The following is a 25183-nucleotide window of genomic DNA, read 5'->3' as shown; positions in this document are numbered from 1 at the left end:
AGATAGATATATAGAGAGAGTAAGCAAAAATCTGAGGGCATCTTTGGTAGAGCTGGAAGATCCTGTAGACTAGAGTGGCCTCAACCAATCGGGTAATAAAGGAGATTAGCTATAACTGACTATAAGTGCGCAGAAGTGAGTTACTGTATTCCATAAAGATGTAAGTTCTACCTGGTTTCAAAGTTTTGTTTAAGACTTACTCTGGCATATATATGCTATTGAGAAATACTCTTGTTCTGCAATTATTTCCAATATGTTTCTGAAATCTAAATTTAAAATAGTCATAATTTATCATGTACAATTTGGTTTTTCTTCCCCAAAGCACTAGGATATATCCTAGATATTATCCTAGATAATTAATATATTCTATTAATTACCAAATAAATGTGGTAAAATTCCTAGCTGAATGAAAACATTAGGGAGGAAGCTAACCAACGGGAAGGGAAAGAGTGAACATAACTACCATACTGGCCTGCACAAATATGAATTACTATTAGGTAACATTTTCTATGTATGTGTCTTTAGTGTCCTGAGCTTGGTTGTTTGCTTGTAGACATTTCATTGTTCAGTGCTACTGAAGATGGATGGTGACAAAATGTCTACAAGCAAATAACTAGGATCAGACAGCACCAAGGATTCCACAGTTCAACTCTGAGCTATATATATATTTTCTTTTATTGGTGCCTTTTTTAAACATGAAGCATCCAGGTTAGCCATTGAAGGAGGCTTTGAAAACAAGGGAAAACATGCTGGTTATATATAATAATTTTTCAGTTCTTATACCATATTCTTATACCATCTATAACACAAATGCTGTTTATCTGAACTCTGTTTGTTTTGATTTTGATTTTACAGTAGTAGAACAAGCTCATTTAAGTTGCAGAGCCTAAGTTGCATGTATGCCAATACAGTATTTAAACTTCTACTGTCTTAGAAAATTCAGAGAAGGAATGTAGAAATCCATATGATCATTACATAGCAACAATTTTAATGCCATTCAGTGCTTGTCTAAATGTTTACATCCCAGTCACAGTGTGACTTACTGTTTCATTTAAGCCAGTGGGCATTAAATTGCAGTCTTAATTATTTGGACTTCATCCAGTTGAAAAGAACAAAAAGGGCAGCAAGAGACGGTATTCCAATATTTGAATGCCTTCCTATCTAGCAGTATATTACAACTCAATTCTCTGCAAGAGATTCTGAAAACCCCGTGTATAAAAAGGGAAAACAGGATTTGAAAAATTTATTCTTGTCACGGGTCTTTCTTACTGCTAGATGACTAAATCAGGACATTGGCTATGGTTTACATTTACATCCAACAGAACAAAACAACACCAATGGCATTCAGGGATGCTTTTCTATAAAACCAGTAGCTGATTTTGGAGCATCTATGAAATGTGAAGATTTTGATAGGGTTGTTTGTATGACTGAATGAAACCATGATTGGTCAACATGATGTTTGAATAAACATTGAAAAAAATGCATTTGATGTTTAAACATTTCACTTTACAAATTTCTGATTTGACTTTACAAGTTTGTATAAGTTACAAACTTTTTTTAAACAAATGTTTCTCCAATGTCCTATATTAATATTGCTTTGATTCAGTACTTCCTAAAGTGACTTCTCTGATTTGCTGAATGCACATTAAATTTCTGACAACTGTTTATCTTCATTTAATTTTAGGGTAAACATTCCTTGCATGTGAAGGAATCAGGACCTTGAGAACATCCAATTCAAGATTTTTTTCAGTCTGTGTTGGTGTGTATACATTTTTTTTGTAAGAAAAACACTAAACCTTTAATCATCAATATTCCTAATTTTAAATGATATGTTGTAATGCGTTATCTAAGTTTAAGAATATGAAGAACCAAAATAATGTATCTGAATTCATCTTGCTGGGGCTTACTCAGGATCAAGAGTTGCAGAAAATCTGCTTTGGTCTGTTTTTGATCTTCTACATGGCAATTCTGCTGGGGAATCTACTGATCATAGTCACAATCAAGAGCAGTCGCCACCTGATTTCTCCAATGTATTTCTTTCTCAGTTACATTTCTTTCATAGATATCTGTTATTCCTCTGTCACTGCTCCCAAACTGATAGCGGACTTCCTTGTGAAGAAGAAAACCATCTCTTTTGTTGGTTGCATAGCACAGCTTTTTGGGGTTCACTTTTTCGGTTGTACTGAAATTTTTCTTCTCACAGTGATGGCTTATGACCGATACATTGCAATCTCCAAGCCTCTCCATTATAGCACTGTTATGAACAAGAGGGTCTGCAGTTGGATGGTGTTTATGTCATGGCTGGGTGGCTTTGTACATTCAATGGTACAGACACTCCTTACTACACAGCTGCCCTTCTGCGGGCCTAATGAAATTGATCACTATTTTTGTGATGTTCACCCTTTATTGAAATTAGCCTGTGCTGATACCTACATTATTGGACTTATTGTCATTGCCAACAGTGGCATGATTTCCCTCAGTTGTTTTCTTGTGCTGACTTTTTCTTACATTGTTATCCTACTCACAATCAGAACTCGTTCTTCTGAAGGCCGCCTCAAGGCTCTTTCCACTTGTGGCTCTCACATCACAGTTGTGATTCTGTTTTTTGGCCCCTGCATCTTCCTTTACATGAGGCCTTCAACCACATTCTCAGAGGACAAAAGTGTGGCTGTTTTCTATACTATTATAACTCCTATGCTCAATCCTTTAATTTACACTTTGAGAAATGAGGAGGTAAAGAATGCCATGAGAAAATTATGGAGCAAAAATGTAATTTTGTCTAGGAAATTAAAAGTGGATTTAAAAATATAACCTTGGTTTAGTCACATGTCACATCAATGGTTCAAAAAAGTGTATTAGTATCAGAACTGAGGCTGTTGGAAAAGAGATTTTTCTATCTTTAAGCAAGGTTTAAATAAAAATGCATCTTTTCTTCTTGAAATAATAAGTGAAATGTCTAATTAGTATGCCTTAAGTTTTAATGTAAAGGTAAAGGTTCCCCTTGCACATATGTGCTAGTTGTTCCCGACTCTCGGACACAGTAGGATTTGTGGGAGCAGAAGGTAGGCAGTTCAGTGGTTCGAATCCCTAGTGCTGCATAACAGAGTGAGCTCCCATTACTTGTCCCAGCTTCTGCCAACCTAGCAGTTCGAAAGCACATAAAAATGCAAGTAGAGAAATAGGGATCACTTTGGTGGGAATGTAACAGTGCTCTGTGTGCCTTTGGTGTTTAATCATGCCAGCCACGACCATGGAGATGTCTTTGGATAGCGCTGGCTCTCCGGCTTTCAAATGGAGATAAGCACCGCCCCCTAGAGTCGGGAATGACTAGCATGCATGTGCAGGGGTACCTTTACCTTTAAGTTTTAATGCAATGTATAAAGGATGTTTTTCCCTAAGATTCACGGTTATGGAAAGATTTAATTTCTTGTCCTGGTAAACACTGAAAACCGTAACTGTTACATCTTGAGATTTAATATTTAGTTAAAAATAAATATTGTTGTTACAACTCATGTTGCTATTTACCTGTGGTCAACACAGAGGGAAAAAATGTTTCACTTATTTTTTGTAAAGCTCATATAATGTCATTATCTGTGTTTCTGGAAGGTTAATTTATTTTTCCCCTGCTGTGATAGTTCTATTCTGGTAATTCAAAGAGCACTTTTGTGTGTTAACTACTTGAGAGGTACCAGGAAGTTGTATAAGTCTTAACTCTATTTAGTCACATTTGAATGCAATTACTGTTTAGAATCATTTGCATCTGATGAAATCCATGCAGAAAATTAATTTTAAAAACACACAGCTTACCTGCCTAGCAGGAGATAGTCAAAGATTATATCTGAATCCTGTTGGCAATATATCTGTGTTCTCAAGCTTCAAAAGAAACACTAAAAAGGGCCACATTATCCTTTCTAGTTTCCTGATGTTTTTGCTTTGCAAAAAAAAATATGGTGTCTATGTTTGGATAAGTTGGAGAATTCCAAAGACTTTTAAGATGGCTTTTAAAAAAAAGATGGCTTCATTGTATGACTTTAGAGATGAGAGGGAGTGTGTACATCATAAGATACCAAGATGCAGATGCATAATTGTGGTGTTTAGTGATGACATCATCGGTTGCATGCTGTTATATTGGTGTCATTGGGATTTATTATGCATGTTGTTGCTTATCATCCATACTGAAAAAATTGAATTAAAATTAACGTACAGAAGACCAGACTAATAATAACAGGTAGAACAACCACCCTTAGAACTGACAATAAAGACGTCCAAATGGTGATAACTTCTGCCTTTTATGATATACCATCAATAGTAAAGGAACAAGCAGTCAAGGAATATATTGCAGACTAGCACTCAGTAGAACAACCATGAAGGCCTTGGAGAGTGTATTCAGATAAAGTGATGGGTCTACACCTATAAAAATCAGGATTGTGCAAGCCATGATATTCTCTATGATCTTCTATGGAAGCAAGACAAAAATTATTTATACCTGCCTAGTCTTTATCATTTTTATAAATAATTCAGGTGACAAACATAGCTAATACTTGGTCCTCCTCAGTGGTGGGTTCCTCCTGGTTCCACCCAGTTCTGCCGAGCCAGTAGAGGTAACAATATGACATCACCAAACCGGTTCTGCCCCCCCGCGTTATTCTTACCTTTTATTTGGTCCCACCCCCAATCTATTGCTGCCTCCTGAATCCCAGCTGATGGGCTATAAGGAAAAACTGTTTAAACTCTTGCCGTGGGGCTTCAAAGGGCCGCCCTACAGCTGATCAGTGGTAAAGGAAGTTTGGTGGTAGACCGGTACCTCCAAAAACAAATGAGTAGACCGGTGCCTGCAAAAATAAATGGGTAGACCAGTGCCTGCAAAAATACATGAGTAGATCAGTGCCTGCAAAAAATAAATGGGTAGATTGGTATAGCTCTGCTAGCAGTTAAAAGCCTGGTAGACCAGTACCTCTGCTAAATCCTAAAGAATTGTCACATGACCATCAAGCCACACTCACAAAATAAGCCACGCCCACAGAACCGGTAGTAAAAAAATTTAGAACCCACCCCTGGTCCTCCTCCTCCTATTGTGATTTCCTGTGCACATGGAGAATCAGTGGATAAGAGTTTTGGCAACACAGAACTTTTTGGCAGAGAGAAGCCCAGCTCAAGAAACTGTGCAGTCCTGAGCTGGATGGAGGAAAGGGAAAGAAGTTCACAGTAGCCACATCATAGAATCTCCCAGGATATATCTAGTAAATCAGAAGGTTATAATGTAGTTCAGTCCATTATGTATATGAAAATAAAGGATTGGACTGGTAGGTAGGGTACATAGCAGCTGCAAGACACAGATAAGTTCCCTCCCAGAGCCACAGAACTGCTCCCACTCTCATTTCCACTTCAAGGATGTGGAATGGATGTCAAGTAATAAGTGCCAGTCTGAGAATAGGCTTTCCATGGCTGTTGTTGCCACTATAATTCACTAAAAGCTGTGTGACTTGTGCAGACCCCAAAACCAAGGAAGGCTGGCATAACAGCCAGAATAGAAAATGCAGCCATACTGACTATCAGAAAGATCTGTCTTCTAGCTTCATGTTCCTCCAACCAGAGGTACTGTGCCAATAACTACCTTATTAGCCAACTTCTGATCAATGGTGCACTCCATCTGCCACACTGCCATTGGAATGCTAGGAAGCCTCCATCAGTTGCCCGACTGGGAAGGCATTAAAAGAAATAATTAGTGCCATGAGATATAAGGAAGTTAAAAAAATGGTGTGCCAGTTTTGGGCCATAACTGGTAGTCAAAAACAGATGGATTAAAACCTCTTGCAGAAGGAGGTTCAATTAGATGGAGAGAAGGAAGAGAGAAGGCAATTGCGTTTAGACAGTTTTGGGCCAACGAAGGATGTTTGAATTATGGACCAACAGATAAGACAGGGATTGTGCCAAGGACTAAAGAGGCAAAAATAAAACCCAGAAGTGTTAGGAAAGGTGTAAAAGACCATGGAGGTACAAGATGGACAGGAGATATCTGGAGGTATTGAGGAGAGGGGAGGAGAAAAAGAGCAGAACCTGTGGTACAACATAGTTGTTCCCTTCGGCACTTTTCAAGAGAGGAAGAGTATCAATCTATGGAAATAAATACTTGGAAGAGGTATTGAAAGGAATGACTATTATACTAGTTCCATAATTACAGTATTATTCTGTAAAATGACTGGTGTGTTACTTTAAACAGAAGCAACCATTTATATAGAACAAAGTAAAGGAGCGTGCATTCAATCAATTCTGCTCCCTAGACTTACAGAGACATAAAAATAATAATTAGTATTGGTGGCTTATTTTTGTTTTCTTCAAAGATTAACAATATTTGGATTTTTAAACACGCAGCTAAGGCTACAGTACTTTATAAGTTGCCTTAGCATTATGTAAGACAAATCATTTATTTGAAACACCCCCATGAAATAATATTCCATGTCATATTTATTGTAGACTTCATTAAATTATCACAAGTTTAATATAAAATGTTACTGTGGCCAGGGGGGCTTTTTATCAGGTTCACCTGATTTCCCAGTTGCACCCCTTTCTGGATCGGGACGCCTTGCGCACTGTCACTCATGCCCTCGTCACTTCCCGTCTGGACTATTGTAACGCTCTCTACATGGGGCTCCCCTTGAGGAGCATCCGGAGGCTCCAACTGGTCCAGAATGTGGCCACGCGAGTAATAATGGGGGCGACCCGTCGCTCCCATGTAACGCCCCTCTTGCACGAGCTGCACTGGCTCCTGGTGGTCTTCTGGGTGCGCTTCAAGGTGTTGGTTACCACCTTTAAAGCACTCCATGGCTTAGGACCTGGTTATCTACAAGACTGCATTCTGCCACTGATTGCCTCCCACCGATCGGTACGCTCACGCAGAGAGGGCCTCCTCAGGGTGCCGTCAGCCAAACAATGTAGACTGGCGATCCCCAGGGAGAGAGCCTTCTCTGTGGGGGCCCCTGCCCTCTGGAATGAATTACCCCTGGACATACGAAGGATCCCCGACCTCTACGCCTTCCGTCGTGCAGTGAAGACCCTGTTATTCCAGCAAGCCGCTCTGATGGGATAAATGATTTTAATTTGGTTTTAATGGGGTTTTAAAAATTGGTTTTAAAAGGAGAGTTTTAAATTCAGCCTATGATTTAATTATTTTAATCTGCTTTTAAATTCTATTTTTGTACATTGTTTTTATTATGGCTGTTCACCGCCCTGAGTCCTTCGGGAGAAGGGCGGTATATAAATAAAATAAAATAAAATAAATAAATAAATACTGTTCAAGGAAGAATGAACATATATTCCTATGGGCATAGTGAAGAAAAAGCTTGGTGTTCACACAAACCATAGAGGAATTGCCTGTTATTTAAATGATTTTCTACTTAAGGAGAAAAAAAAACCATTTCACTGCACACTTCTTCCCTTTCTGAGCAAAGCTTCCTTTATAACCTCAGGGTCCAAGGACTTAAGCTAGACACTAAACCACCTTTTATTACTGCAGTAGTGGGAAAGCATCGAGAGTCCGTTAAGGCAATGCATTTTTACAAGAGGTAAATCTTGTAATTTTGAGTTAGGATCGGAAATGAGATCATCTGTCAATTAGAACAATAAAGGATTCTAAGTTACTTTTGCATTGGGCTAGGAAGCCCCGCTGAATGCTCAAAATGCCTAAAAATATCAAATGGAAAGTATAGAAATAATTTTCTTTAATCTAATTTATAATTAGCATTACTTTCTAAAACATTCTGGTAAAGAGTTAACAAGTTAATTACATTATTTTTCAATATTTATGGCTGCAAACCCAATTCAAACATGTTTGTTTAGGCCACTTTTTATAGATCCAGACAAAAAGAACATGAAAAGAAAAACCTTGTAATTATTATTTTTGTTTTGTTTCTATTTGTTGTCTATCTCATTTTTCCTCCAAGGGGAAACAATGGGTGAGCAGAAGGATTTATTTCTTCTTTTTCAAAGGAAGGGATGCTCAAAGTGAATATCAATGAAAAAAATTAAGTCAACATACTAACTTGTATTTCAGCTAGTATGATAGAAATGTAGAAAAACACCAGGTGTCTTTCAATTAGCATTTCTCAAACTAGCCTACTTTCAAGAAGTGGCTTTTGTGGAGAAAAATTGGAGTGACTTGCCATACAGGTTTTTGCTCTTGAAGGACAGGCAGAGGATATATTAAAGAAAAGCATTTAAAACAGTGCTTCCAATTTTTTTCCCTTCATTACCCAAAACGGCTTATCAGAAAGTCCTTATTATCCAATGTGAGTCAATTAAAATGTCCCTATTGTGACTGGGTAATGAATTTGTGTGGTTATCCAGAGCAAACTATTTTTTCCAACCTTTGGGTAATTTACCAGGTTTGGGAAGCACTGATTTAAAACATATGAGTAGATTTAAAAGTAAACAGTATCTACAACATACTGTGGGATTGTGAACTTGTCTTTCAAAGTCCAGGAAAACCTGAGTAGAAGCATCTTTCAGACCTTTTACATCAAGGTAGGAAGATTGGTATCTGCATATTATTTCCCAGGAGTTTGCAATTATTTAGGTAGCTTCATAATGACGAGTAAAATCAGAAGTTATGTTCAAATCTGCATAGCTCCTAAAGGGTTGCTCAAAGCAGGTTAAGTAGTAGAGTATTAAAGTATGAACTTCAATAAGCAAAGATTTTGCTTAAATATAAGAAAAAAATCGTCCTGACAATAAGAACAGTGGAAGTTGTGAGTTTTCTATCTCTGAAAGCTTTTAAGAAGAAGCTGGTCAGTTACCTGTTACAGATGGCGTAACAGGATTTCCTGCATATTGCAGAATTGGACTAGATGGCCCTTGTAGACATTTCTAATTTTATAGTTATGTGATTCTATGAAGATGTGAGGAGAATGAGCTTTCTTTAATTTTAATTTTTTCATATTTTTCTCTATAGTTGCAAATAGCTTACTGTGTATGTTACAATCCCTTACACATACTACCCACAGAGAAATTCTTAGCAATTACCATGTGCATTACAGATCATATGAGAGCATATTGTGACATTCATTGTAAACTTATTTAAATGTGGTATATATACATTGGTTAGTCATTTGTTTCCTTCCTTTATTGCAATCAGTTGATGCTTGCATGTAAATAAAATTAGTATCTAGAATAACTCAGTTGGCTTGAATGTCCTTTGGATGACGAAATGCAAACACTTTGCACTATGAATTAATCACAGTCCATTCCTTATAGTCAGGAAACTGTCTTTCCCTTCATAAACAATTAATCATTAATTCCTGTGCCTTCCAGGAAGTTCAAGATTTCACACTTTGGAGCAACTAACACCATCCCCAAGAAGATCTCAGACACATCCAATTCTTTATTGTAAGGGAGTCACAAGATGATAATATGCTAAATCAGTACCCTCCCAACCCCACAAAAATATATGTTTTTTTAAAGAAATGATGGAGATAAATAGCACTGCTGTGACAGAATTCATTCTGCAAGGATTCACAGAGTACCCAAAGCTACAGAACAGTCTCTTCCTGATATTTCTTGTAATCTACCTTTGGATCTTGTTAGGGAATCTGGGAATGGTTGTGTTGATCAGGAGTAGTCCTCAGCTTGAGACCCCTATGTATTTCTTCTTGCAACATTTTTCATTAATGGATGCCTGTATAGCCTCAACCGTTGCTCCTAAGATGTTGCTGAACTTCCTGGCAAAGAGAAAGACCATCACCTATGGGGGCTGCATTGTCCAATTTTTCCTTTTTTGCACTTTTACAGATGTGGAAGCCTTCCTTCTGGCTGCCATGGCAATTGACCGCTATGTAGCTGTTTGCAAACCCTTGTCTTACACAGTTATCATGTCTAGATCCTTCTGTCTCTGGCTGCTTTGGGGAGCATATGCTGGGGGTGTCTTGAGTTCTCTCATTCATACCTGTGCATCTCTAAGGCTCTCTTATTGTGGAAGGAATTCCATTAACCATTTCTTTTGTGACCTGGCTGCTCTGATGGCCCTTGCCTGTTCAGATACTTCCCTCAACGAGCTGCTGCTCTTCACCTTTGGCATATTGGTTGAAGGCTTCAACACTGTGACTATTGCTGTCTCCTATAGCTTCATCATCATAGCAGTTGTCAAGATGCCCTCCTCAGGAGGCAGGCTGAAAACCTTCTCAACCTGTGCTTCCCACCTGACAACTTTTGCTTTGTTCCATGGCACCATCCTCTTTATGTACTTCCGACCCAAATCCAGCTTCTTCATGTACACTGACAAAAAAGTCTCTGTGTTTTACACTCTGATCATCCCCATGTTGAATCCTCTAATTTACAGTTTGAGAAATGCCGATGTAAAGGGGGCCCTCAAAAGATTGCTAAGGAAGGCAATAAACCCTCATTGATGCTCTTATTTTGGATAGCTGCTTCCCATCTTTCTCCCAAGGTGGTGTATATTCTTGCCTCCCAGCATGGTTTCATCTTCACAATAGTATTGGGAGGGAAGTTTGAAGAAGAAGGCTCCTGAGTAAGCTCTGACCCTGATCTCCCAATGCTAACTCAGCAAACTAATCACTTCATTATGTAGTGATCTGTAGACTTGTGACCAACAAAATACTTTTACATAAATAGGGGTGTTGATCCAGAGGCTGAAGGAAAGATCTAAGGATATAACTATTTATTTAGCTTAAACGGTTTGGAAGCATTACTACTTCAGACAGGAAGGCGGTGCAGAGAATGGTGAAGATTGCAGAAAAGATTGTTGATAATTCACTTCCTTCTATCCAGGACATCGCATATAAGGAATACTTGAGCAAGGTACACAGGATTGTCTGGGATGCTACACATCCTCTTCATGACCTGTTTTCCTTGTTACCTTCTGGGAGGAGGCTTTGTGGTATCTGAAGCAGAAGATACAGATTCACTTACAGTTTTGTTCCATACAGTATCAACTTTGTGAACTCTCAAGCTTCCTCTTTCCACTATGTATTCAAAATGGACAGTGATTTATATATATGGATAGATATATACTTTCTTTTGAGAGCAGGCAACAGAATTTCATTTTTAATGCATGTCAGTGTGCTCACAGTAAAAATGACAATAAAGGTTATCTTATCTTATCTGCAAATTTCTCTTTCAGTTTATGTTGTGGCAAAAGGAACAAAACCTGCATTGAGAACAAATTTTGCCCTTCATCTTCAAAGTTATCCTGCCTTAATTCATAGCTGGTGTTGATTTTTTTTAAAAATTAATCACTGATCCAAGATAATGATTTCTAACTAAATGACTAGTCTTCTTTGTAGGGAATTGGAAGTTTATAAAGACAAATGTAATAGAATAGCATTTCACCAAATGCGAAAGAATGTTTGTCATCCCTCAGAATACAGATTTGATTTTCAAAAGAGAAAGTAATAGAAGGAAGAACCTTTTATCATTGTCTTGTTTCCAGAAAAATCTCAATTATCCAAAGATTAGAACTATTACAGCTTTATATTAAAAAAAATCCTACACTATTCTACCTACAGACAAACTGCAGGTTGGTAATACATCTCGTGTGCTGTAGTTCAGCCCATTTTCATTGATTGAGCTGGATCATATGAAGCATCTTCCTACCTCTCCTGTTCAAATACAGTCCATGTGTAACTTATGGAAGGACTGCCTTCCCAACCTAGAAATTAGCAATAGATCAGGGGTGTAAAAACTTGATTTCATTGAGGGCCACATTAGGGTAGTGTTTGACCTCGGGGGCCTGGGGTAGGCCTGGCCAGGCTAGGCATGGCTGGGTTGGACATGGCCATCTTGACATCACTTGTGTCGGGGGTACCTGTGGTGGCCAACTGCTAAGGCAGGACTTCCCTCAGACCCTCCTTCACTCTCATTATAATATTCCTTCCTTCCTTCCTTCCTTCCTTCCTTCCTTCCTTCCTTCCTTCCTTCCTTCCTTCCTTCCTTCCTTCCTTCCTTTTCTTTTTCTTACCCTCTTCATTCTCCTTTCCTCTTCCTTCCCCTCTTTCCTTATTTTTCCTTCCTTGCTCTCTTCCCATCTTCCCTTCTTTTTCTTTCCTCTTTCCTCTTTCCCTTTCTCCTTTCCTGTCCCTTCTTGCATGCTGTTTCCAAGGTGGCCCCGTGGGCCAGATCTAAGCACTGCACAGCCCAGATTTGGCCTGCAGGCCTTGAGTTTGAGACTCCTGCAATAGATGAGTGATCAAATATAATTTGTTATATTTTAGATAGGAATGAACTGATGAATCAACTGAAGATGATCATATATCCCGTAACATAGATGTTACATGGTTGTCCAGAAGGGCTAAGATGGAACTTGTTTGTTAAGAAAATGTGTGATCTTATACAGAGCAAGAATATTTCCCAAATTTATCATTCACCCTAGAATCAGTAATATTCTAGGGTGTTGTCTGAATTCAACCAATTCTCCCACATTCAATTCTTTATATTTCAGAGGAAGGCAATTTTGATCTTGCAAGAAAGGAAAAGCATGATTAAAAAAAACTAATTCAATGTTAATTAGACAAAATTAGTCTGGCAAGTGATATTGCAAAAGGTTGACACCAAAGCTTCCCTCCTCCCTAATTCCAACGCTCCACGATCAGTGATGTAAAAATCCATTGAAAGATATAAGACTATAAACAGGGTTCTACTTTCCCTATGTTTCTGCTAGTATAGATAACCCATCAGGGTAAGCAAAACTTCTGTACTACATTTGGGCCTGATCCATGGCTGGGTTGGATCAAGATAATTTATTGTAACTAATAGCTCCTGAAGTTATTATCCCCCTCAACTTGGTTAAATATCAAATGCTGTGTCTGAGACTGTTGCTTCAGAAAGAATCTCACCACCACCAAAGTGGCAGGGGAGCTCACTTGAATAAAAAGTGATATTAATGATCTGAGTGATCAGGATTAAGTGCAAATTAAACTGGGGAGAGAATTAATATGCAAACAAATCAAAAGAGAGGGAGATATGCTTTCTAAAGAGACAAGCAACAAAACTTACTCAGAGAAACTTATTAGATATTATGAGGGATAATCTGTCCATTGCCTAAAGAGTTGTCAGGTCTATAATTAATTGGAGTTTTCTTGTCTACAAAAAATAATCAAGTGTTCATGATGGAATTCAGAGGCTGTTCAGGTACTAGAGGGAAACCCTGGAAGCTGGTCTTTCATGTGTGAGTCCTGAGACCTTTGAACAATTGTTCGGAGAGGCAATCAGGGAGAGTGCTCACCCCTTGTTTAATTGCTGCAACATAGGCTTCACATGCTATCATGCCTGATTTGATACTAGCTCCAGTCATTTGCCATCATCTTGTGCTTCATATACCATGGAATACCATGAGCTCCCACATGTAAAAGAGCGCTATGTCATAATATGATGACACACACAAACAAATCTTGATGGGTATTATGATGTACAGACTGGCTCTGAAGCAGGCCAGGGTTTGCTCAGTGGTGGGATTCAAATAATTTAACAACTGGTTTGCCCAGGTCAGGTTGGCTATTGTGGGAGGAGTCACCCATCCCTATCCTCCAGCTCTGCTGCACATGTGCGAAAGAGCCTCCCGCGACGACCAACCTGACCCTGGACAAACCAGTTGTTAAATTACCTCCCCTATCAAAGTCAATCCTGGGTGCTGCGCTGTGCTGCAATGGAGAAATGGACAACAGAGTGGCCGGCACGAGGAAAGGAGGAGGGAAAGCGGCCTTCTCCTTCTCTTGCGCTGGCTGCTCCATTGTGCGTTTCTCCATTGCAGCGCAGCGCATCACCCAGGATCCACTTTGATAGCAGGGGGTGGGTAATTTAACAATCAGTTTGCCTTAACCGGTGTGAACCAGCTGAATCCCACCACTGGGCTTGTTCCTGAGAAAAATAGTGTTACTGTTGGTAATACTATTTTCACCATTAATAATGGGTTATGTTGGGCAGGAGGGTTGGATTAGAAGACCGGTAAGGTCCCCACCCTATGATTCTATAATTCTATGGTCCAAAGCGGCAATTTCCTGCCATTAGTCTGCTTAAAGTCCTAATTCTGTTTCTAGTAAAAATGTTGCTGCTGCTGCTATTAAGACTTATATGGCAATCAAAACAGAAAGACTCCATTATGTCAACATATAATAAGTCAGGATAGGGTAAAGAAGAAGGCATATTCAATTCAAAAGGCTGGGAAAAAAAGGGTGGCTCTCATTCAGTCTTGAGGCAAGAACTTAGCAATATTCCTGATGCCCTAAACATTGTTTCATATGGAAACAGCAGACTTAATTGATTTCTCTTTTATTATGGAGCAATCGACACTTCCAGTGACCGATGGATTTTTTTCTGTTTTTTGTTTTTTTTTACATTTTTGTAATGCAATTATCTTGGAGCCATGTTTATACTTAAATATGCAGAATGGGAACTACCGTTTGGATATTTATTAATTTGAGCTTTCACTCCAGATGAAATTCTTTTGTACCTTAACATTTTAACATTGCTACATCTTTTTCTTGGGGTATTTTTACTCAGTGCTCTTCGGTTTCAGTTGATTCCAGACAATTTTGGAATAAGAGATTCTAGATGAATCACATCCAGTGGTGGGATTCAGCCAGTTCGCACCACTTCGGGAGAACCGGTTGTTAACTTTCTGAGCAGTTTGGCAAAGTGGTTGTTGGAGGAAATCATTAGGGCAGAGAACCAGTTGTTAAATTACTTGGATCCCACCACCGATCACATCCATCCTTTACATAAAATTAATAGGGTTTAGATTAGGGGTGTCAAACTCGATTTCATTGAGGGCACATCAGGGTGGTGTTTGACCTCAGGGAGCCGAGGTGGGTGTGGCCAGGGTGGGCGTGGCCAGCTTGACATCACTTGTGTCGGGGGCACCAGTGGTGGCCAAGTGCTAAGGCAGGCTCCCAAGCTCCGTTTTCGGCTGCAATGACCTCCTGAAGCCCTCTGCCAGCGAAAACGGAGCTTAGGGGGGCTGCGTGAGCTCTGTTTTCACTGGCAGAGGCACTGGGAGCCAGTCCTTTGTTGTTTCCATGGTGGCCCCATGGGACAGATCTAAGCACCCTGTGGGCCTTGAGTTTGACACCCCTGGTTTAGATAGCATGAAAATCCAATGTAATCTCTCAAAACGTTCTTGACAGTGCTCTGTTTTTTCCTTATTACAAAAGCTGAATCTGAAGTTCATTTGATGTCACCAAGTACCCCAGTGTTCATGAATTTGTATAATCTTTATACAACATATTGATTTTGGAATAGACAAATTCTATATTGTGTGAGAACCTCTTCTTTTTACATATACTGAATTTATCATCACACAGTTTCACTGACTGATGGGAAAAATGCACTCTGAGTTATATATTTCTAAGTAAAAAAATAGGATTGAAATAAAATATAAACATTGTCAGTTTCTGCTGGTTGCAAAGTTCCATATTAATTTAATCAGAAGTTGTCTTTATCCCTTTTTGGGCAATTTTCCGATGAAGAAGAATATTCATTCAGAACTAACCCTAAAGAAATAGAGAAATCATTCCAGTCAAAGTTGTTAAAAGATTTTTGTTTAAAGGATAATGGAATAATGTCTAGCATACTGTATTTTTTTTTCATTCTGGTTCCTTTCTGGATATGATGAATTCCAGCTCCAATAAACCCAAGCGTTCATGGCAATAGATTAGATAAACCTAGCTGAATAATGTGGAAATAGCTATTATTAACATTGCAAATGTGATTATTTTGAATCAAAAAACCATCTGGAAAAATACCAGGCTTATGATACAATAGTATGATTGTTTACAATATTAACCTGCACTGCACCCAATTAATATATGATAATCCTCAAAAGGATGATAACATAGAAGCCCAGCTTTAGAAAAGCTGTACAAATATATTGATTTTCACTAATATTCTTCTTCTTTAGAAACAACAATTATGAAACAAAGCCATTTATTACCAAGTGTTTTTTCTCAGGGCATTTATGAGCTCTTTAATATTCCAAATCACGTAAATCCTAGTATTGCAATATTACTCTAGTTTGGCAAGGCTAATTCAACAGGTGATCACATTTTCCACAAAACTAAATTGGATTTGGATATTTTTAAGTGTATAAAGATAATAGCTAAAGCTATATATATATCACAGAAATATAAGCATTTTTGTTGCACTGTGAACTATTATAATATTTATAGTTAGATTATATAATAATGTATCGTGGTGGTTCTCAACCTGTGGTCTGCAGACCCCTGGGGGGCCATGATGTCATCACAGGGGGTCTCTTGAAGGCAGGAAAAATGTTATGGTTTAAATCTTGAGCTAAGTGTTGGGGGTCTTGGAGGTCTGTGGCCCTTGATTTAAAGTGGGTCAATGGTGAAGAAAAGGCTGAGAACCACTGGTGTATCATATTTACAAATTTCTGATTTTTACTATCCATAGTGATAAAGGTTATTGATCCTGTGATGCGGAAAAACCATAATTTTGATTTAAGGTTACCAGGAACCAGGAGTGGTATTCAGTAGGTTCTGACAGGTTCTGGAGAACCAGTGGCGAAAATTTTGAGTAGTTCGGAGAACCGGCAAATACCACCTCTGGCTGGCCCCAGGAGTGTGGAGGGAATGGGGATTTTGCAGTATCCTTCCCCTGGAGTGGGGTGGGAATGGAGATTTTGCAGTATCCTTCCCCTGCCACGCCCACAAAGCCACACCATGCCCACCATGCCATGCGCACAGAACCGGTAGTAAAAAAAATTGAATTCCACCACTGTCAGGAACCTTCTCTTTGTTGATTGCTACCAAGTACACTCTTTTTCTCATTGATGGTTTTCCTCTTCCTGTTTGGAAATGGCAGTGTTTGTAATGAAGTTGTCCATTAAATGTATCTAGGATTATTCCCTTTAAAAATCCCTATGTTGCCCACTGATTTGGTTGCAGCATCTTTCACTTCCTTGTTCCTCAGGCTGTAGATCAAAGGGTTGAGCATGGGGATCACGACCATGTAGAACAATGAGGCCCATTTGTCTTGGTCTATGGAGTAGCTGGAGGTGGGCCGAATGTATATGAAGAGTACTGTCCCGTGGTATATCCCAACAGCAGTCAGGTGAGAAGCACAGGTGGAAAATGCTTTGTGCCTACCCTCAGCAGAGCGCATTCTCAAGATTGTAGCCGAAATATAAACATAGGATACAAGAATCATAGTTATTCCGCATGCTTCAATAAAGCTAGCAATGACAATTATCGCTATTTCACTGATGTATGTATCTGAGCAGGAGATCATTAAGAGTGGAGGTATGTCACAGAAGAAATGATTAATAACATTTGACCGGCAGAATATCAGTCGAAATGTTGAGGAAGTGAATACTATTGTATCCATTAGGCCTATGCAATATGCAACTGCAATCATTTGCTGGCAGACCTTTTTGGACATTATGGCTGGATAGAGGAGTGGATTGCAGATGGCCACATACCTGTCATAGGCCATCATGGCCAACAAAACACATCCTGTATCTCCAAATATAGCAGCCAGAAAGAGCTGTGTAGCACAGGCACCCAATGAAATTCTTTTTCCTTCAACCAACATGTCAATCAGCATTTTTGGAGAAATGGTTGAAGAGCAGCAGAGATCAACAAAGGAAAGGTTGCACAGGAAGTAATACATGGGTTTGTGAAGTTGGGGTTTAGTGGAAATCAACAGAATCACGCCCAGATTCCCTAAGACAGTGATGGCATAAACCAGGAGGAAAATCGTAAAAAGTATAAACTGCATTTGGGGATTTCCTCTGAATCCCTGAAGAATGAATTCAGTAATGACAGATTCATTTTTGTTATCCATGATTTTTCTCTGTGGGCACTGGGTTCCAAATATTAGCTGATCCTGAAATGCCTTTCTGATCCTTTGTAACGGCAAAGAAACTTGCATTATTCAGGGCTTCGTTTATGTGCCTCTCTTCCTAAAACAACTGGATACTTTTTCAAGAGGATTTTATCATATCTACTACAGTATATCACATATATCATATGCTATCAAGAGAACTTTTTTTATATAGAGTAATACAATTTTTTTTAAAAAACCTAGTTAATGAAAATTCATCATGAAGCATGTTATATACAAACTGATTTACACACTGCTGTGTAAGTGAAGGCTTCAGAATAATGTACCACAATATTGCTATAGTATAGTAATCTCAACTATACTGTTTGGGGAAGGTGCAGGGCCGGATTTAGATGAAAAGAGGCCCTAGGCTATTCCACTTATGAGGCCCTTTCACCTATAGTGAAAGTGTAATTTTAATTTTGCTAATAATTTGAATGTAGGCCCCTCTTGATCTTGAGGCCCCCTCTTGATCTTGAGGCCCTAGGCTGAAGCTTAGTTAGCCTATAGGAAAATCCGGCCCTGGGAAGGTGGTATGAATGGATGAATGATAAAATAAAAGAAGGAGAAAAAGGTGTGCCTAATAAAAGGAATAAGTAACTTAAGAAACACCAGGTATATATCTTGTATATATGTATAAACACTGCACATCCGATATAAATAGAAATGATATTTAATGTATTTTCACAAACTTAATAAAATATTGAAAAAAAAAATGTATCACAATATTGCTATATCTGTTGCTGTAAACTATATGTTGGACCATAATGTATGTTTAGCTGCTGGCATCTCTATTCTACCCTCTCCAATTTAGAAACCATCCATTATATTCTGGAAAAGGGGACTTAATGCTAGATTCCTGTTTATTTCACCTCCTTTTTCAATAGAGTAGGAGTTGACCGGAAATACAGCAGGCGAATTTCCCACCCAATTCATTTTTCCCTTTTATTTGTTCAGGGTCCAAATTTTAAATTTATTTAGCCCTTGTAAGAGTCGGTGAATGCTATAAAAAGCTACTGAAAGATGTTAGGCATAGCATTTTTCCTATGTGTCTGCTAATATGATTGTCCACGAAGGATAGCAAAGCTTCTTTGCACAAGATCTGAGCCTGATCCCAGATAGAGAAGGATCATGATAATGCTTTTTTAAAAAAACAAAAAACTGAAATAATTTACTTCTTGAATGTTTTAGTGGCACACAATATAGAATTTGAAGTCTATTAAAATATATTATATATGAAGTATATGGACTGATACTGTTACTATAAATATGCAGTGTGTAATGGCAAAAAGTCTAGGGAGAGGCTATTTGGTCTAGTGGTTAAACGCATCAGGCTAAAAACTAGGAGTCTCTGATTTCTAGTCCTGCCTTAGGCATGAAAGCTGGCTGGGTCATTTTGAGTTATTCATTCACTCAATGCACTCCCATTGTGCATTGGGCACAAGCTGATGGGTCAGTTCTTGTTCTAATCAATGGATCAAAGCACTCAATTGATCTGAAAAAAAGCACAGACTGTACTTGCAGGAAAAAACATTAGGAAGAAAAAAAAGGAAAGAATGGCAAAGTTTAACACTAATATAAATCTTTTTCTAAATTAACATACCTGGAATTAAGTCAGTGGCTTCTTTGCTTTTACAACACCAGTAAATGGGGGCAGAGATCTTAAATGTCTTTTCAACCCATCTGGGATAATATCCCTCATGCATTTCAATACCCCAGATCCTGCAGATAAGTGGTTGCATTTTCATACTTTCTTGTCATAGTTTTAATTGGAGGAATCTTAGAGTAAAAAATAAAGTCATGTTGAAGTTTCTTTAATTCATGTTGAGTTAAATTCAACTGTTTAGCTCTAATGTTATTTGTACATATATCATATCTCCATGATCCCACTAATTGGCAGAGGTAGTTCTCGAGTTATGACTGGTCACTTAAAAGCCATTCCAAGTTCCAACAGATCTATCTTAGGAGTTTCTGATGGTCACCCCTCCCTCTGCAATCACCTGATTGTACTTTGGGCACTTGGCAAATGGGCTATATTTACAGCTGTTTGCAGTGTTCTGCAGCCATATGACACATTTTACAACCATTTTGCTGTGAAACTGGCATTTATTTCCAGTTTTTGGCCAAACTGCACCCTTAGTGAACTATTGTAGTGAGTTACTTAATGAGTGCTGCAAAAAAGGAGGCAAAATCAATTTGGTCACATGGATGTAACAGCCAGAAAGTAGAGGTGCTAAATCTCTGAAGTCCAACATCAAACATTGGAACTGAGCATGGGGGGCAGGAGACGGGGCTGGAACATGGAATTGGCAACCAACATATGTGACTTATTTTCCAAACAATGCATACAGATCCATATCAAAAAACAGAAGAGGATATGTGTAATCAGGGAGTGGAGAGCCTTTACTTGGTATTTTCTTATAACGTGAAAGTGAGTCTGGATCTATATGTCAGGAACCATAATTGATGGTGCCCCAAAGGTGCTTTTTCAAGAGGAAACTGGACTTTTTAAAATCTTTCTTTGAAGACATTTCATTTCTCATCCAAGAAGCTTTTTCAGCTCTGAGTGGATGGTGGGGAATGGAAGGATTTATACTCCTTTCAGACAACTGGTCATTTGCATTCTTTCAGGGAGTTGTTGAGACCACGTGGAGATTTATCTGTGCCCTCAGGGTCATCTGAGTAGTGCAAATGGGTGTGAAGCCTTCTTGGAACTATTGAAAGGACCGTGTTGTAGACTGGAGATAGATAATGTCGTATCACTCCTCCTCTGTTGAAAGAGGGCTCCAGTCTAAAAACAGTCATTCTCCTGCCTGGCTGTCACGGCAGTCAGTCATGGGTGGTGGACTGGGAGCTGACCAATGGGACCGAGTCTACTGGATGCTTAAGCTCCACCTCTTCCTGCTTAGCTCCAGTTTTTCGACTTGGTCTGCCAGGACAGCCGTGTCTATAGAGTTTTCCTGCTTACTTTCGAAAATTAACAGTTAATAGACCTCGGAACGAACTAGACTACGAACTATTCTTTCTCCCTCTAACTGTGGCCGCCCCTACCATCAACGCGGCCGTTCGTTTGATCCTGAGCCGCTGGCTAGCGGCCTCGCTGGCGCGCGCATGGGTTCGCCCTGCCGCGTCTCCCGGCTTTCCCGCCTTCGGCGGACGAAGCTTCTGTCAGCCCTCGGAATTTCGGAGCTTCAGGGCTATTACTGGGCCATCCCGCCTTCACTATAGGCGGCGAACGCTGCGCTAGGAGGCTTTTTTGCTGAGCAGCTCTGCCTTGCGCTAAACTCTCCCATGGCCTTTTTTTACGAGCGGTTTGAGGAACTTCTTCTCTGGACGTTGTCTTCGAAGCGCAAGTATCGTTTTCCTATCTCCTTCAGGCCATTTTACTGCCCCTGGGCTCATCGCAGTACTGCGCAAAATGGCGGACGCTCCCCATTCGCGCCATTCCCGCCAAGCCCATGCCAAGGCAAAACGTCCTCATGGGGACGATCCTGGGGAAGGATCTTCCAAGGGGATTCCCCCTAAGACCAGAAAGGGGTCAGTTCCCCCTTCCTCTCTCCCCCCCATTCGCAAACCATCCAGGGAGGAGGAGAGATGGCACAAAGCCATGGAGAGGGCCTTCCAGAAGGCCCAGGCATCTTCCAGCACTGGTACTATTACCAATCCTCAAGAAGCTGTGGGCAACTTAACTTCTTCTCCTGGGGATGTTACTCTAAGGCCTTCCCCGGCCTTGTCCCCGGATAGGTCTGTCCATGAGGGCTCCTCCTTTAACGCGGAGGTCGAATCAGTTTTCCCAGCGGCTGCTGAGGTCTCTAATCCTCCTCATACAGATCAACCTTTTAACTCTAGCCCTCCAACTCCACTGCCTGATCCAACCCTTCAGGCATTCTCGAATATTCCACCTGCCTTAGCATGTTTGATTTCAGAGGCCATTCGCCAGGGCATTTCACAGGGCCTACAGCAGAGGGCCCCATCTGAGGTTTCAGCCCAGGTTGCCAACAATCCTTCATATAGAAATCCTTCCTGTCAAGACACTGGAGACGTAGTATCAGAAGCAGGGGACTTGGTGGACTCTGCTAGCCATGATTCCCTCTCTGAGGTGAACTAGTTGCAGACCATGATCTCTCGGATGATGAGGGATTAGAACCGGACCAACCTGCTTTCATTGGTCTTTTCTGGCCTCACATGTTTCGCTCCTTACTCTTCAAGGCCCAAAACATCACCCGCCTAGGGAATCCTGCTTCGTTGCCGGACGCTGCTTCAACCTCAGCAGACCCCACCTCTGCTCTTTTTCAAGAACCTTCGATTACTAAGGAAGTGGTCCCTGCCCCTAAATTATTTTCTGATGTGGTTCTCCACCAGTGGTCTTTCCCAAGCTCAGGCCCGGTCCCAAACAATTTGGACAAAAAAGTTTATAATATGGCCCCTGAATTTTCCCAGCTGCTCCAGGTTCCATCTGTCGACCCGCCCGTGCTGGCTCTTTCCTCTCCATCTCCTCTTGCAGGTCCACTGGAGGAGTGCTTGCGTCCTGAGGAAAAGAAGGCGGAAAGGACCTTGATTAAGGGACATCAGGCTTTGGCCTGGTCAGTGCAGGCTTCATCTGCAGCCTCTTTTTTCAATAGGGCCACCATTCTCTGGCTGAGACAATTGCAAGCCCGTTTGCCTCCGTCTGATCACCGCTCTCATCAAGACCTGAACAAGATTATGGCTGCGGTGGAGTTTTCAGCGGATGCCACCTTGAATGCGGCCCGCTTTTCCACCAAGGCGATTGGTACCTCCATCACCTCCCGTCACCTCCTGTGGCTTCGCAACTGGCAAGCAGACATCAGAAGTAAGTGGTGCCTCGCCTCCTCACCCTTCTCCGGCGAGAAACTATTCGGTGCTCAACTTGACCCGCTCCTGGTGGAAACAAAAGATCACCGCAAGGTGTTGCCTGCTCTCAACCGGCGCCCTGATTACAGATCTTCTTTTTCTTCCTTTCGTTCTCCTTCCTACCGGAACACGGAGTCATACTTACCTCAACGCTCTCAACGTCCCTTCCCCTCCAGAGGCCCAGCTCCCTCGGATCACCAGGTCAGACCCAATCCCCGGGTTGGGTTCAGGTGGCCCTTTCGGGGGGGTAGGGGCCATCCCTTTAGGAGGTCCCGTTAATTCTACCCCTCCTCAGGCTATAGGAGGCCGTTTGCCCCAATTTATTGCCCAATGGGACTCCACGGTATCAGATGCCTGGGTAAGATCCACCATTCGTTTTGGCCTTTCTCTCGAGTTCCTTTCCATCCCTCCGGAGTTTTTTCTCCCTTGTTCTCCTTCCTGGGATCCCATCAAGAATGCTAGGATGGACTCCGCCATCCAACATCTCTTAGATATTGGGGCCATCCAACCCATTCCCCTCTCCCAGAGGGGGCAGGGCTTCTATTCCTGGCTCTTCCTGGTCCCCAAGGCTTCGGGGGGGTGGAGGGCTATCCTCGATCTAAAGTCCTTAAACCGGCACATTGTATACCGCTGGTTTAAGATGCACTCCCTTCAAACTATCCTCCTAGGCATTCGCCAGGGGGACTATTTGACATCAATTGACTTAACTGAAGCTTACCTCCACGTCCCAATTCGGCCTGCCCACCGCAAATTCCTTCGTTTTTGTTATAATGGGCGTCATTTTCAGTATAGTGCCCTCCCTTTTGGTTTATCCTCAGCCCCCAGAGTCTTTACCAAGATAATGGCGGCCCTTATGGCCCATATCTCCGCTACCCCAATTAGAGCCATGTTCTACTTGGATGATATCCTCATCCTTTCTCGGTCCTCGGACCAAGCCCTGAGGGACTTACACCACACGCTCACCTCCTTACAAGAGCATGGTTTTTCCATAAATTGGGCTAAAAGCCATTTAGTCCCATCCAATCGAATCCTGCACCTTGGGTCCCTTATCGATACCACTACAATGGAGGTTTCCTTATCCCGAGACCGAGTGGTGAGCCTCTCTTCCCTAGCCTGCCATTTCCGACGGGCTCGTTCTGCATCTTTATCCGACTTCTCCACCTTGCTAGGCAAAATGGTGTCAGCCTACGGGATTGTCCCGTGGTCCCGGCTCCATAGCAGGGATCTCCAATGGCTCCTACTCCCATTTCAAAAATCGGCTTCTTCCACCTCCTCCAGGAAAATTCGGCTTCCCACGGAGGTACTAAAGTCTCTTCGCTGGTGGTCCTCCCCGGCTCTGTCGCAGGGAACCAAGTTCCTGGAAATGCAGCGTGTCGTCATCACAACCGACGCGAGTCTCCAAGGATGGGGGGGCCCACCTGAACTCCATCTCAGCTCAAGGCCTCTGGTCGTTACAGGAACAATCCCTCAGCATCAACGTCCTCGAGCTGCGGGCCGTCTATCTTGCACTCCTCCACTTCGAGCCCCACATCACCGGTCGGGATGTCTTGGTCCTGACGGACAACATCTCGACCAAGGCTCATGTCAACCGAATGGGGGGGACACACTCCAGGCCTCTCATGGAGGAAACTCGACGTCTCGGTCTTTGGGCCGAGTCCCACCTTCTTTCCCTCCGGGCCGATTATATAGCGGGGAAGGACAACGTTTGAGCCGACGCCCTCAGCCGCACCCCGCTGGACCCCACGGAATGGAGTCTACCTCCCGACCTCTTCAAATTGCTGACGGCTCGTTTTGGCCTACCCCAGGTGGACCTGTTTGCCTCCAGCGTCAATCACCAGCTGCCTTGCTTTTTCTCTCGGTTCCAAACTCCAGAAGCGGAGGCAGTGGACGCATTCCGCAGCCCCTGGCCGCAAGGGATTCTCCTTTATGCTTTCCCCCCCCTTCCTCTGATCGCCAAGGTAATTCGCAAACTCCTACTAGAAAGGGCGGAGCTTCTCCTTCTAGCACCCTATTGGACTCGCAGACCTTGGTTTGCAGACTTAGTGGATCTCTCCGTGTCCCCTCCGTGGCGGATTCCAGACAATCTAATCCAGCTGCAGCAGGGCGATCTTCTTCACCCAGACCCTCAATCCCTCCACTTGACCGCTTGGAGGTTGAGCGGCTCCGTCTGACAGCAGCCAGGGTCCCGCCAGCAGCCATTCCCATCATCATGGCAGCTCGCCGTCCCTCCACGGTCCGTATTTACGATTCCACATGGAAGGCCTTCCTACGCTGGTGCTCCAGACACAACTTGGATCCCTCTACAGATGTCGTGGTCCATCTGTTGGGTTTTCTTCAAGAAGGCTTTGCCTCCGGCCTCGCCCCCAATACCCTACGCCGTCAGGTCGCCGCCTTGTCCTCGGTCTTACAATCCAGATCACTAACTCCTCTCTCCAAGGACCCTCTTATCCGGAACTTTTTGAGAGGC

At 41.5% G+C, this 25183-nt stretch overlaps 3 protein-coding genes and 1 long non-coding RNA gene across 5 annotated transcripts in view; 3 read left to right on the top strand and 1 right to left on the bottom strand.

Annotated features, from left to right (window-relative positions):
- LOC117667173 (uncharacterized) overlaps window positions 1–25183 on the top strand; it is a 125839-nt gene that overhangs the window by 28542 nt on the left and 72114 nt on the right. For both annotated transcript variants that reach the window (XR_015731084.1, XR_004591984.3), the window contains exon 2: window positions 1685–1759. This is a non-coding gene — a long non-coding RNA (uncharacterized LOC117667173). The remainder of the gene's footprint in view (window positions 1–1684; window positions 1760–25183) is intronic.
- Window positions 1861–2923, top strand: LOC117667172 (olfactory receptor 4S2-like). The gene has a single exon (XM_034420387.3). It carries the CDS (start codon window positions 1861–1863, stop codon window positions 2809–2811), a length of 951 nt encoding a protein of 316 aa, XP_034276278.1. The 3' UTR covers window positions 2812–2923.
- LOC117667215 (olfactory receptor-like protein OLF1) lies at window positions 9459–10397 on the top strand. Its single transcript, XM_034420425.2, has one exon. It carries the CDS (start codon window positions 9459–9461, stop codon window positions 10395–10397), a length of 939 nt encoding a protein of 312 aa, XP_034276316.1.
- On the bottom strand, window positions 16846–19387 carry LOC117667214 (olfactory receptor 5AR1-like). The gene has a single exon (XM_087892791.1). It carries the CDS (start codon window positions 17890–17892, stop codon window positions 16846–16848), a length of 1047 nt encoding a protein of 348 aa, XP_087748917.1. The 5' UTR covers window positions 17893–19387.

Source organism: Pantherophis guttatus, chromosome 1 (genome assembly GCF_059756535.1).
Source record: "Pantherophis guttatus breed Tessera chromosome 1, ASM5975653v1, whole genome shotgun sequence".
Classification (NCBI taxonomy): Eukaryota; Metazoa; Chordata; class Lepidosauria; order Squamata; family Colubridae; genus Pantherophis; species Pantherophis guttatus.
This window is presented reverse-complemented; position numbering and strand designations above follow the sequence as displayed.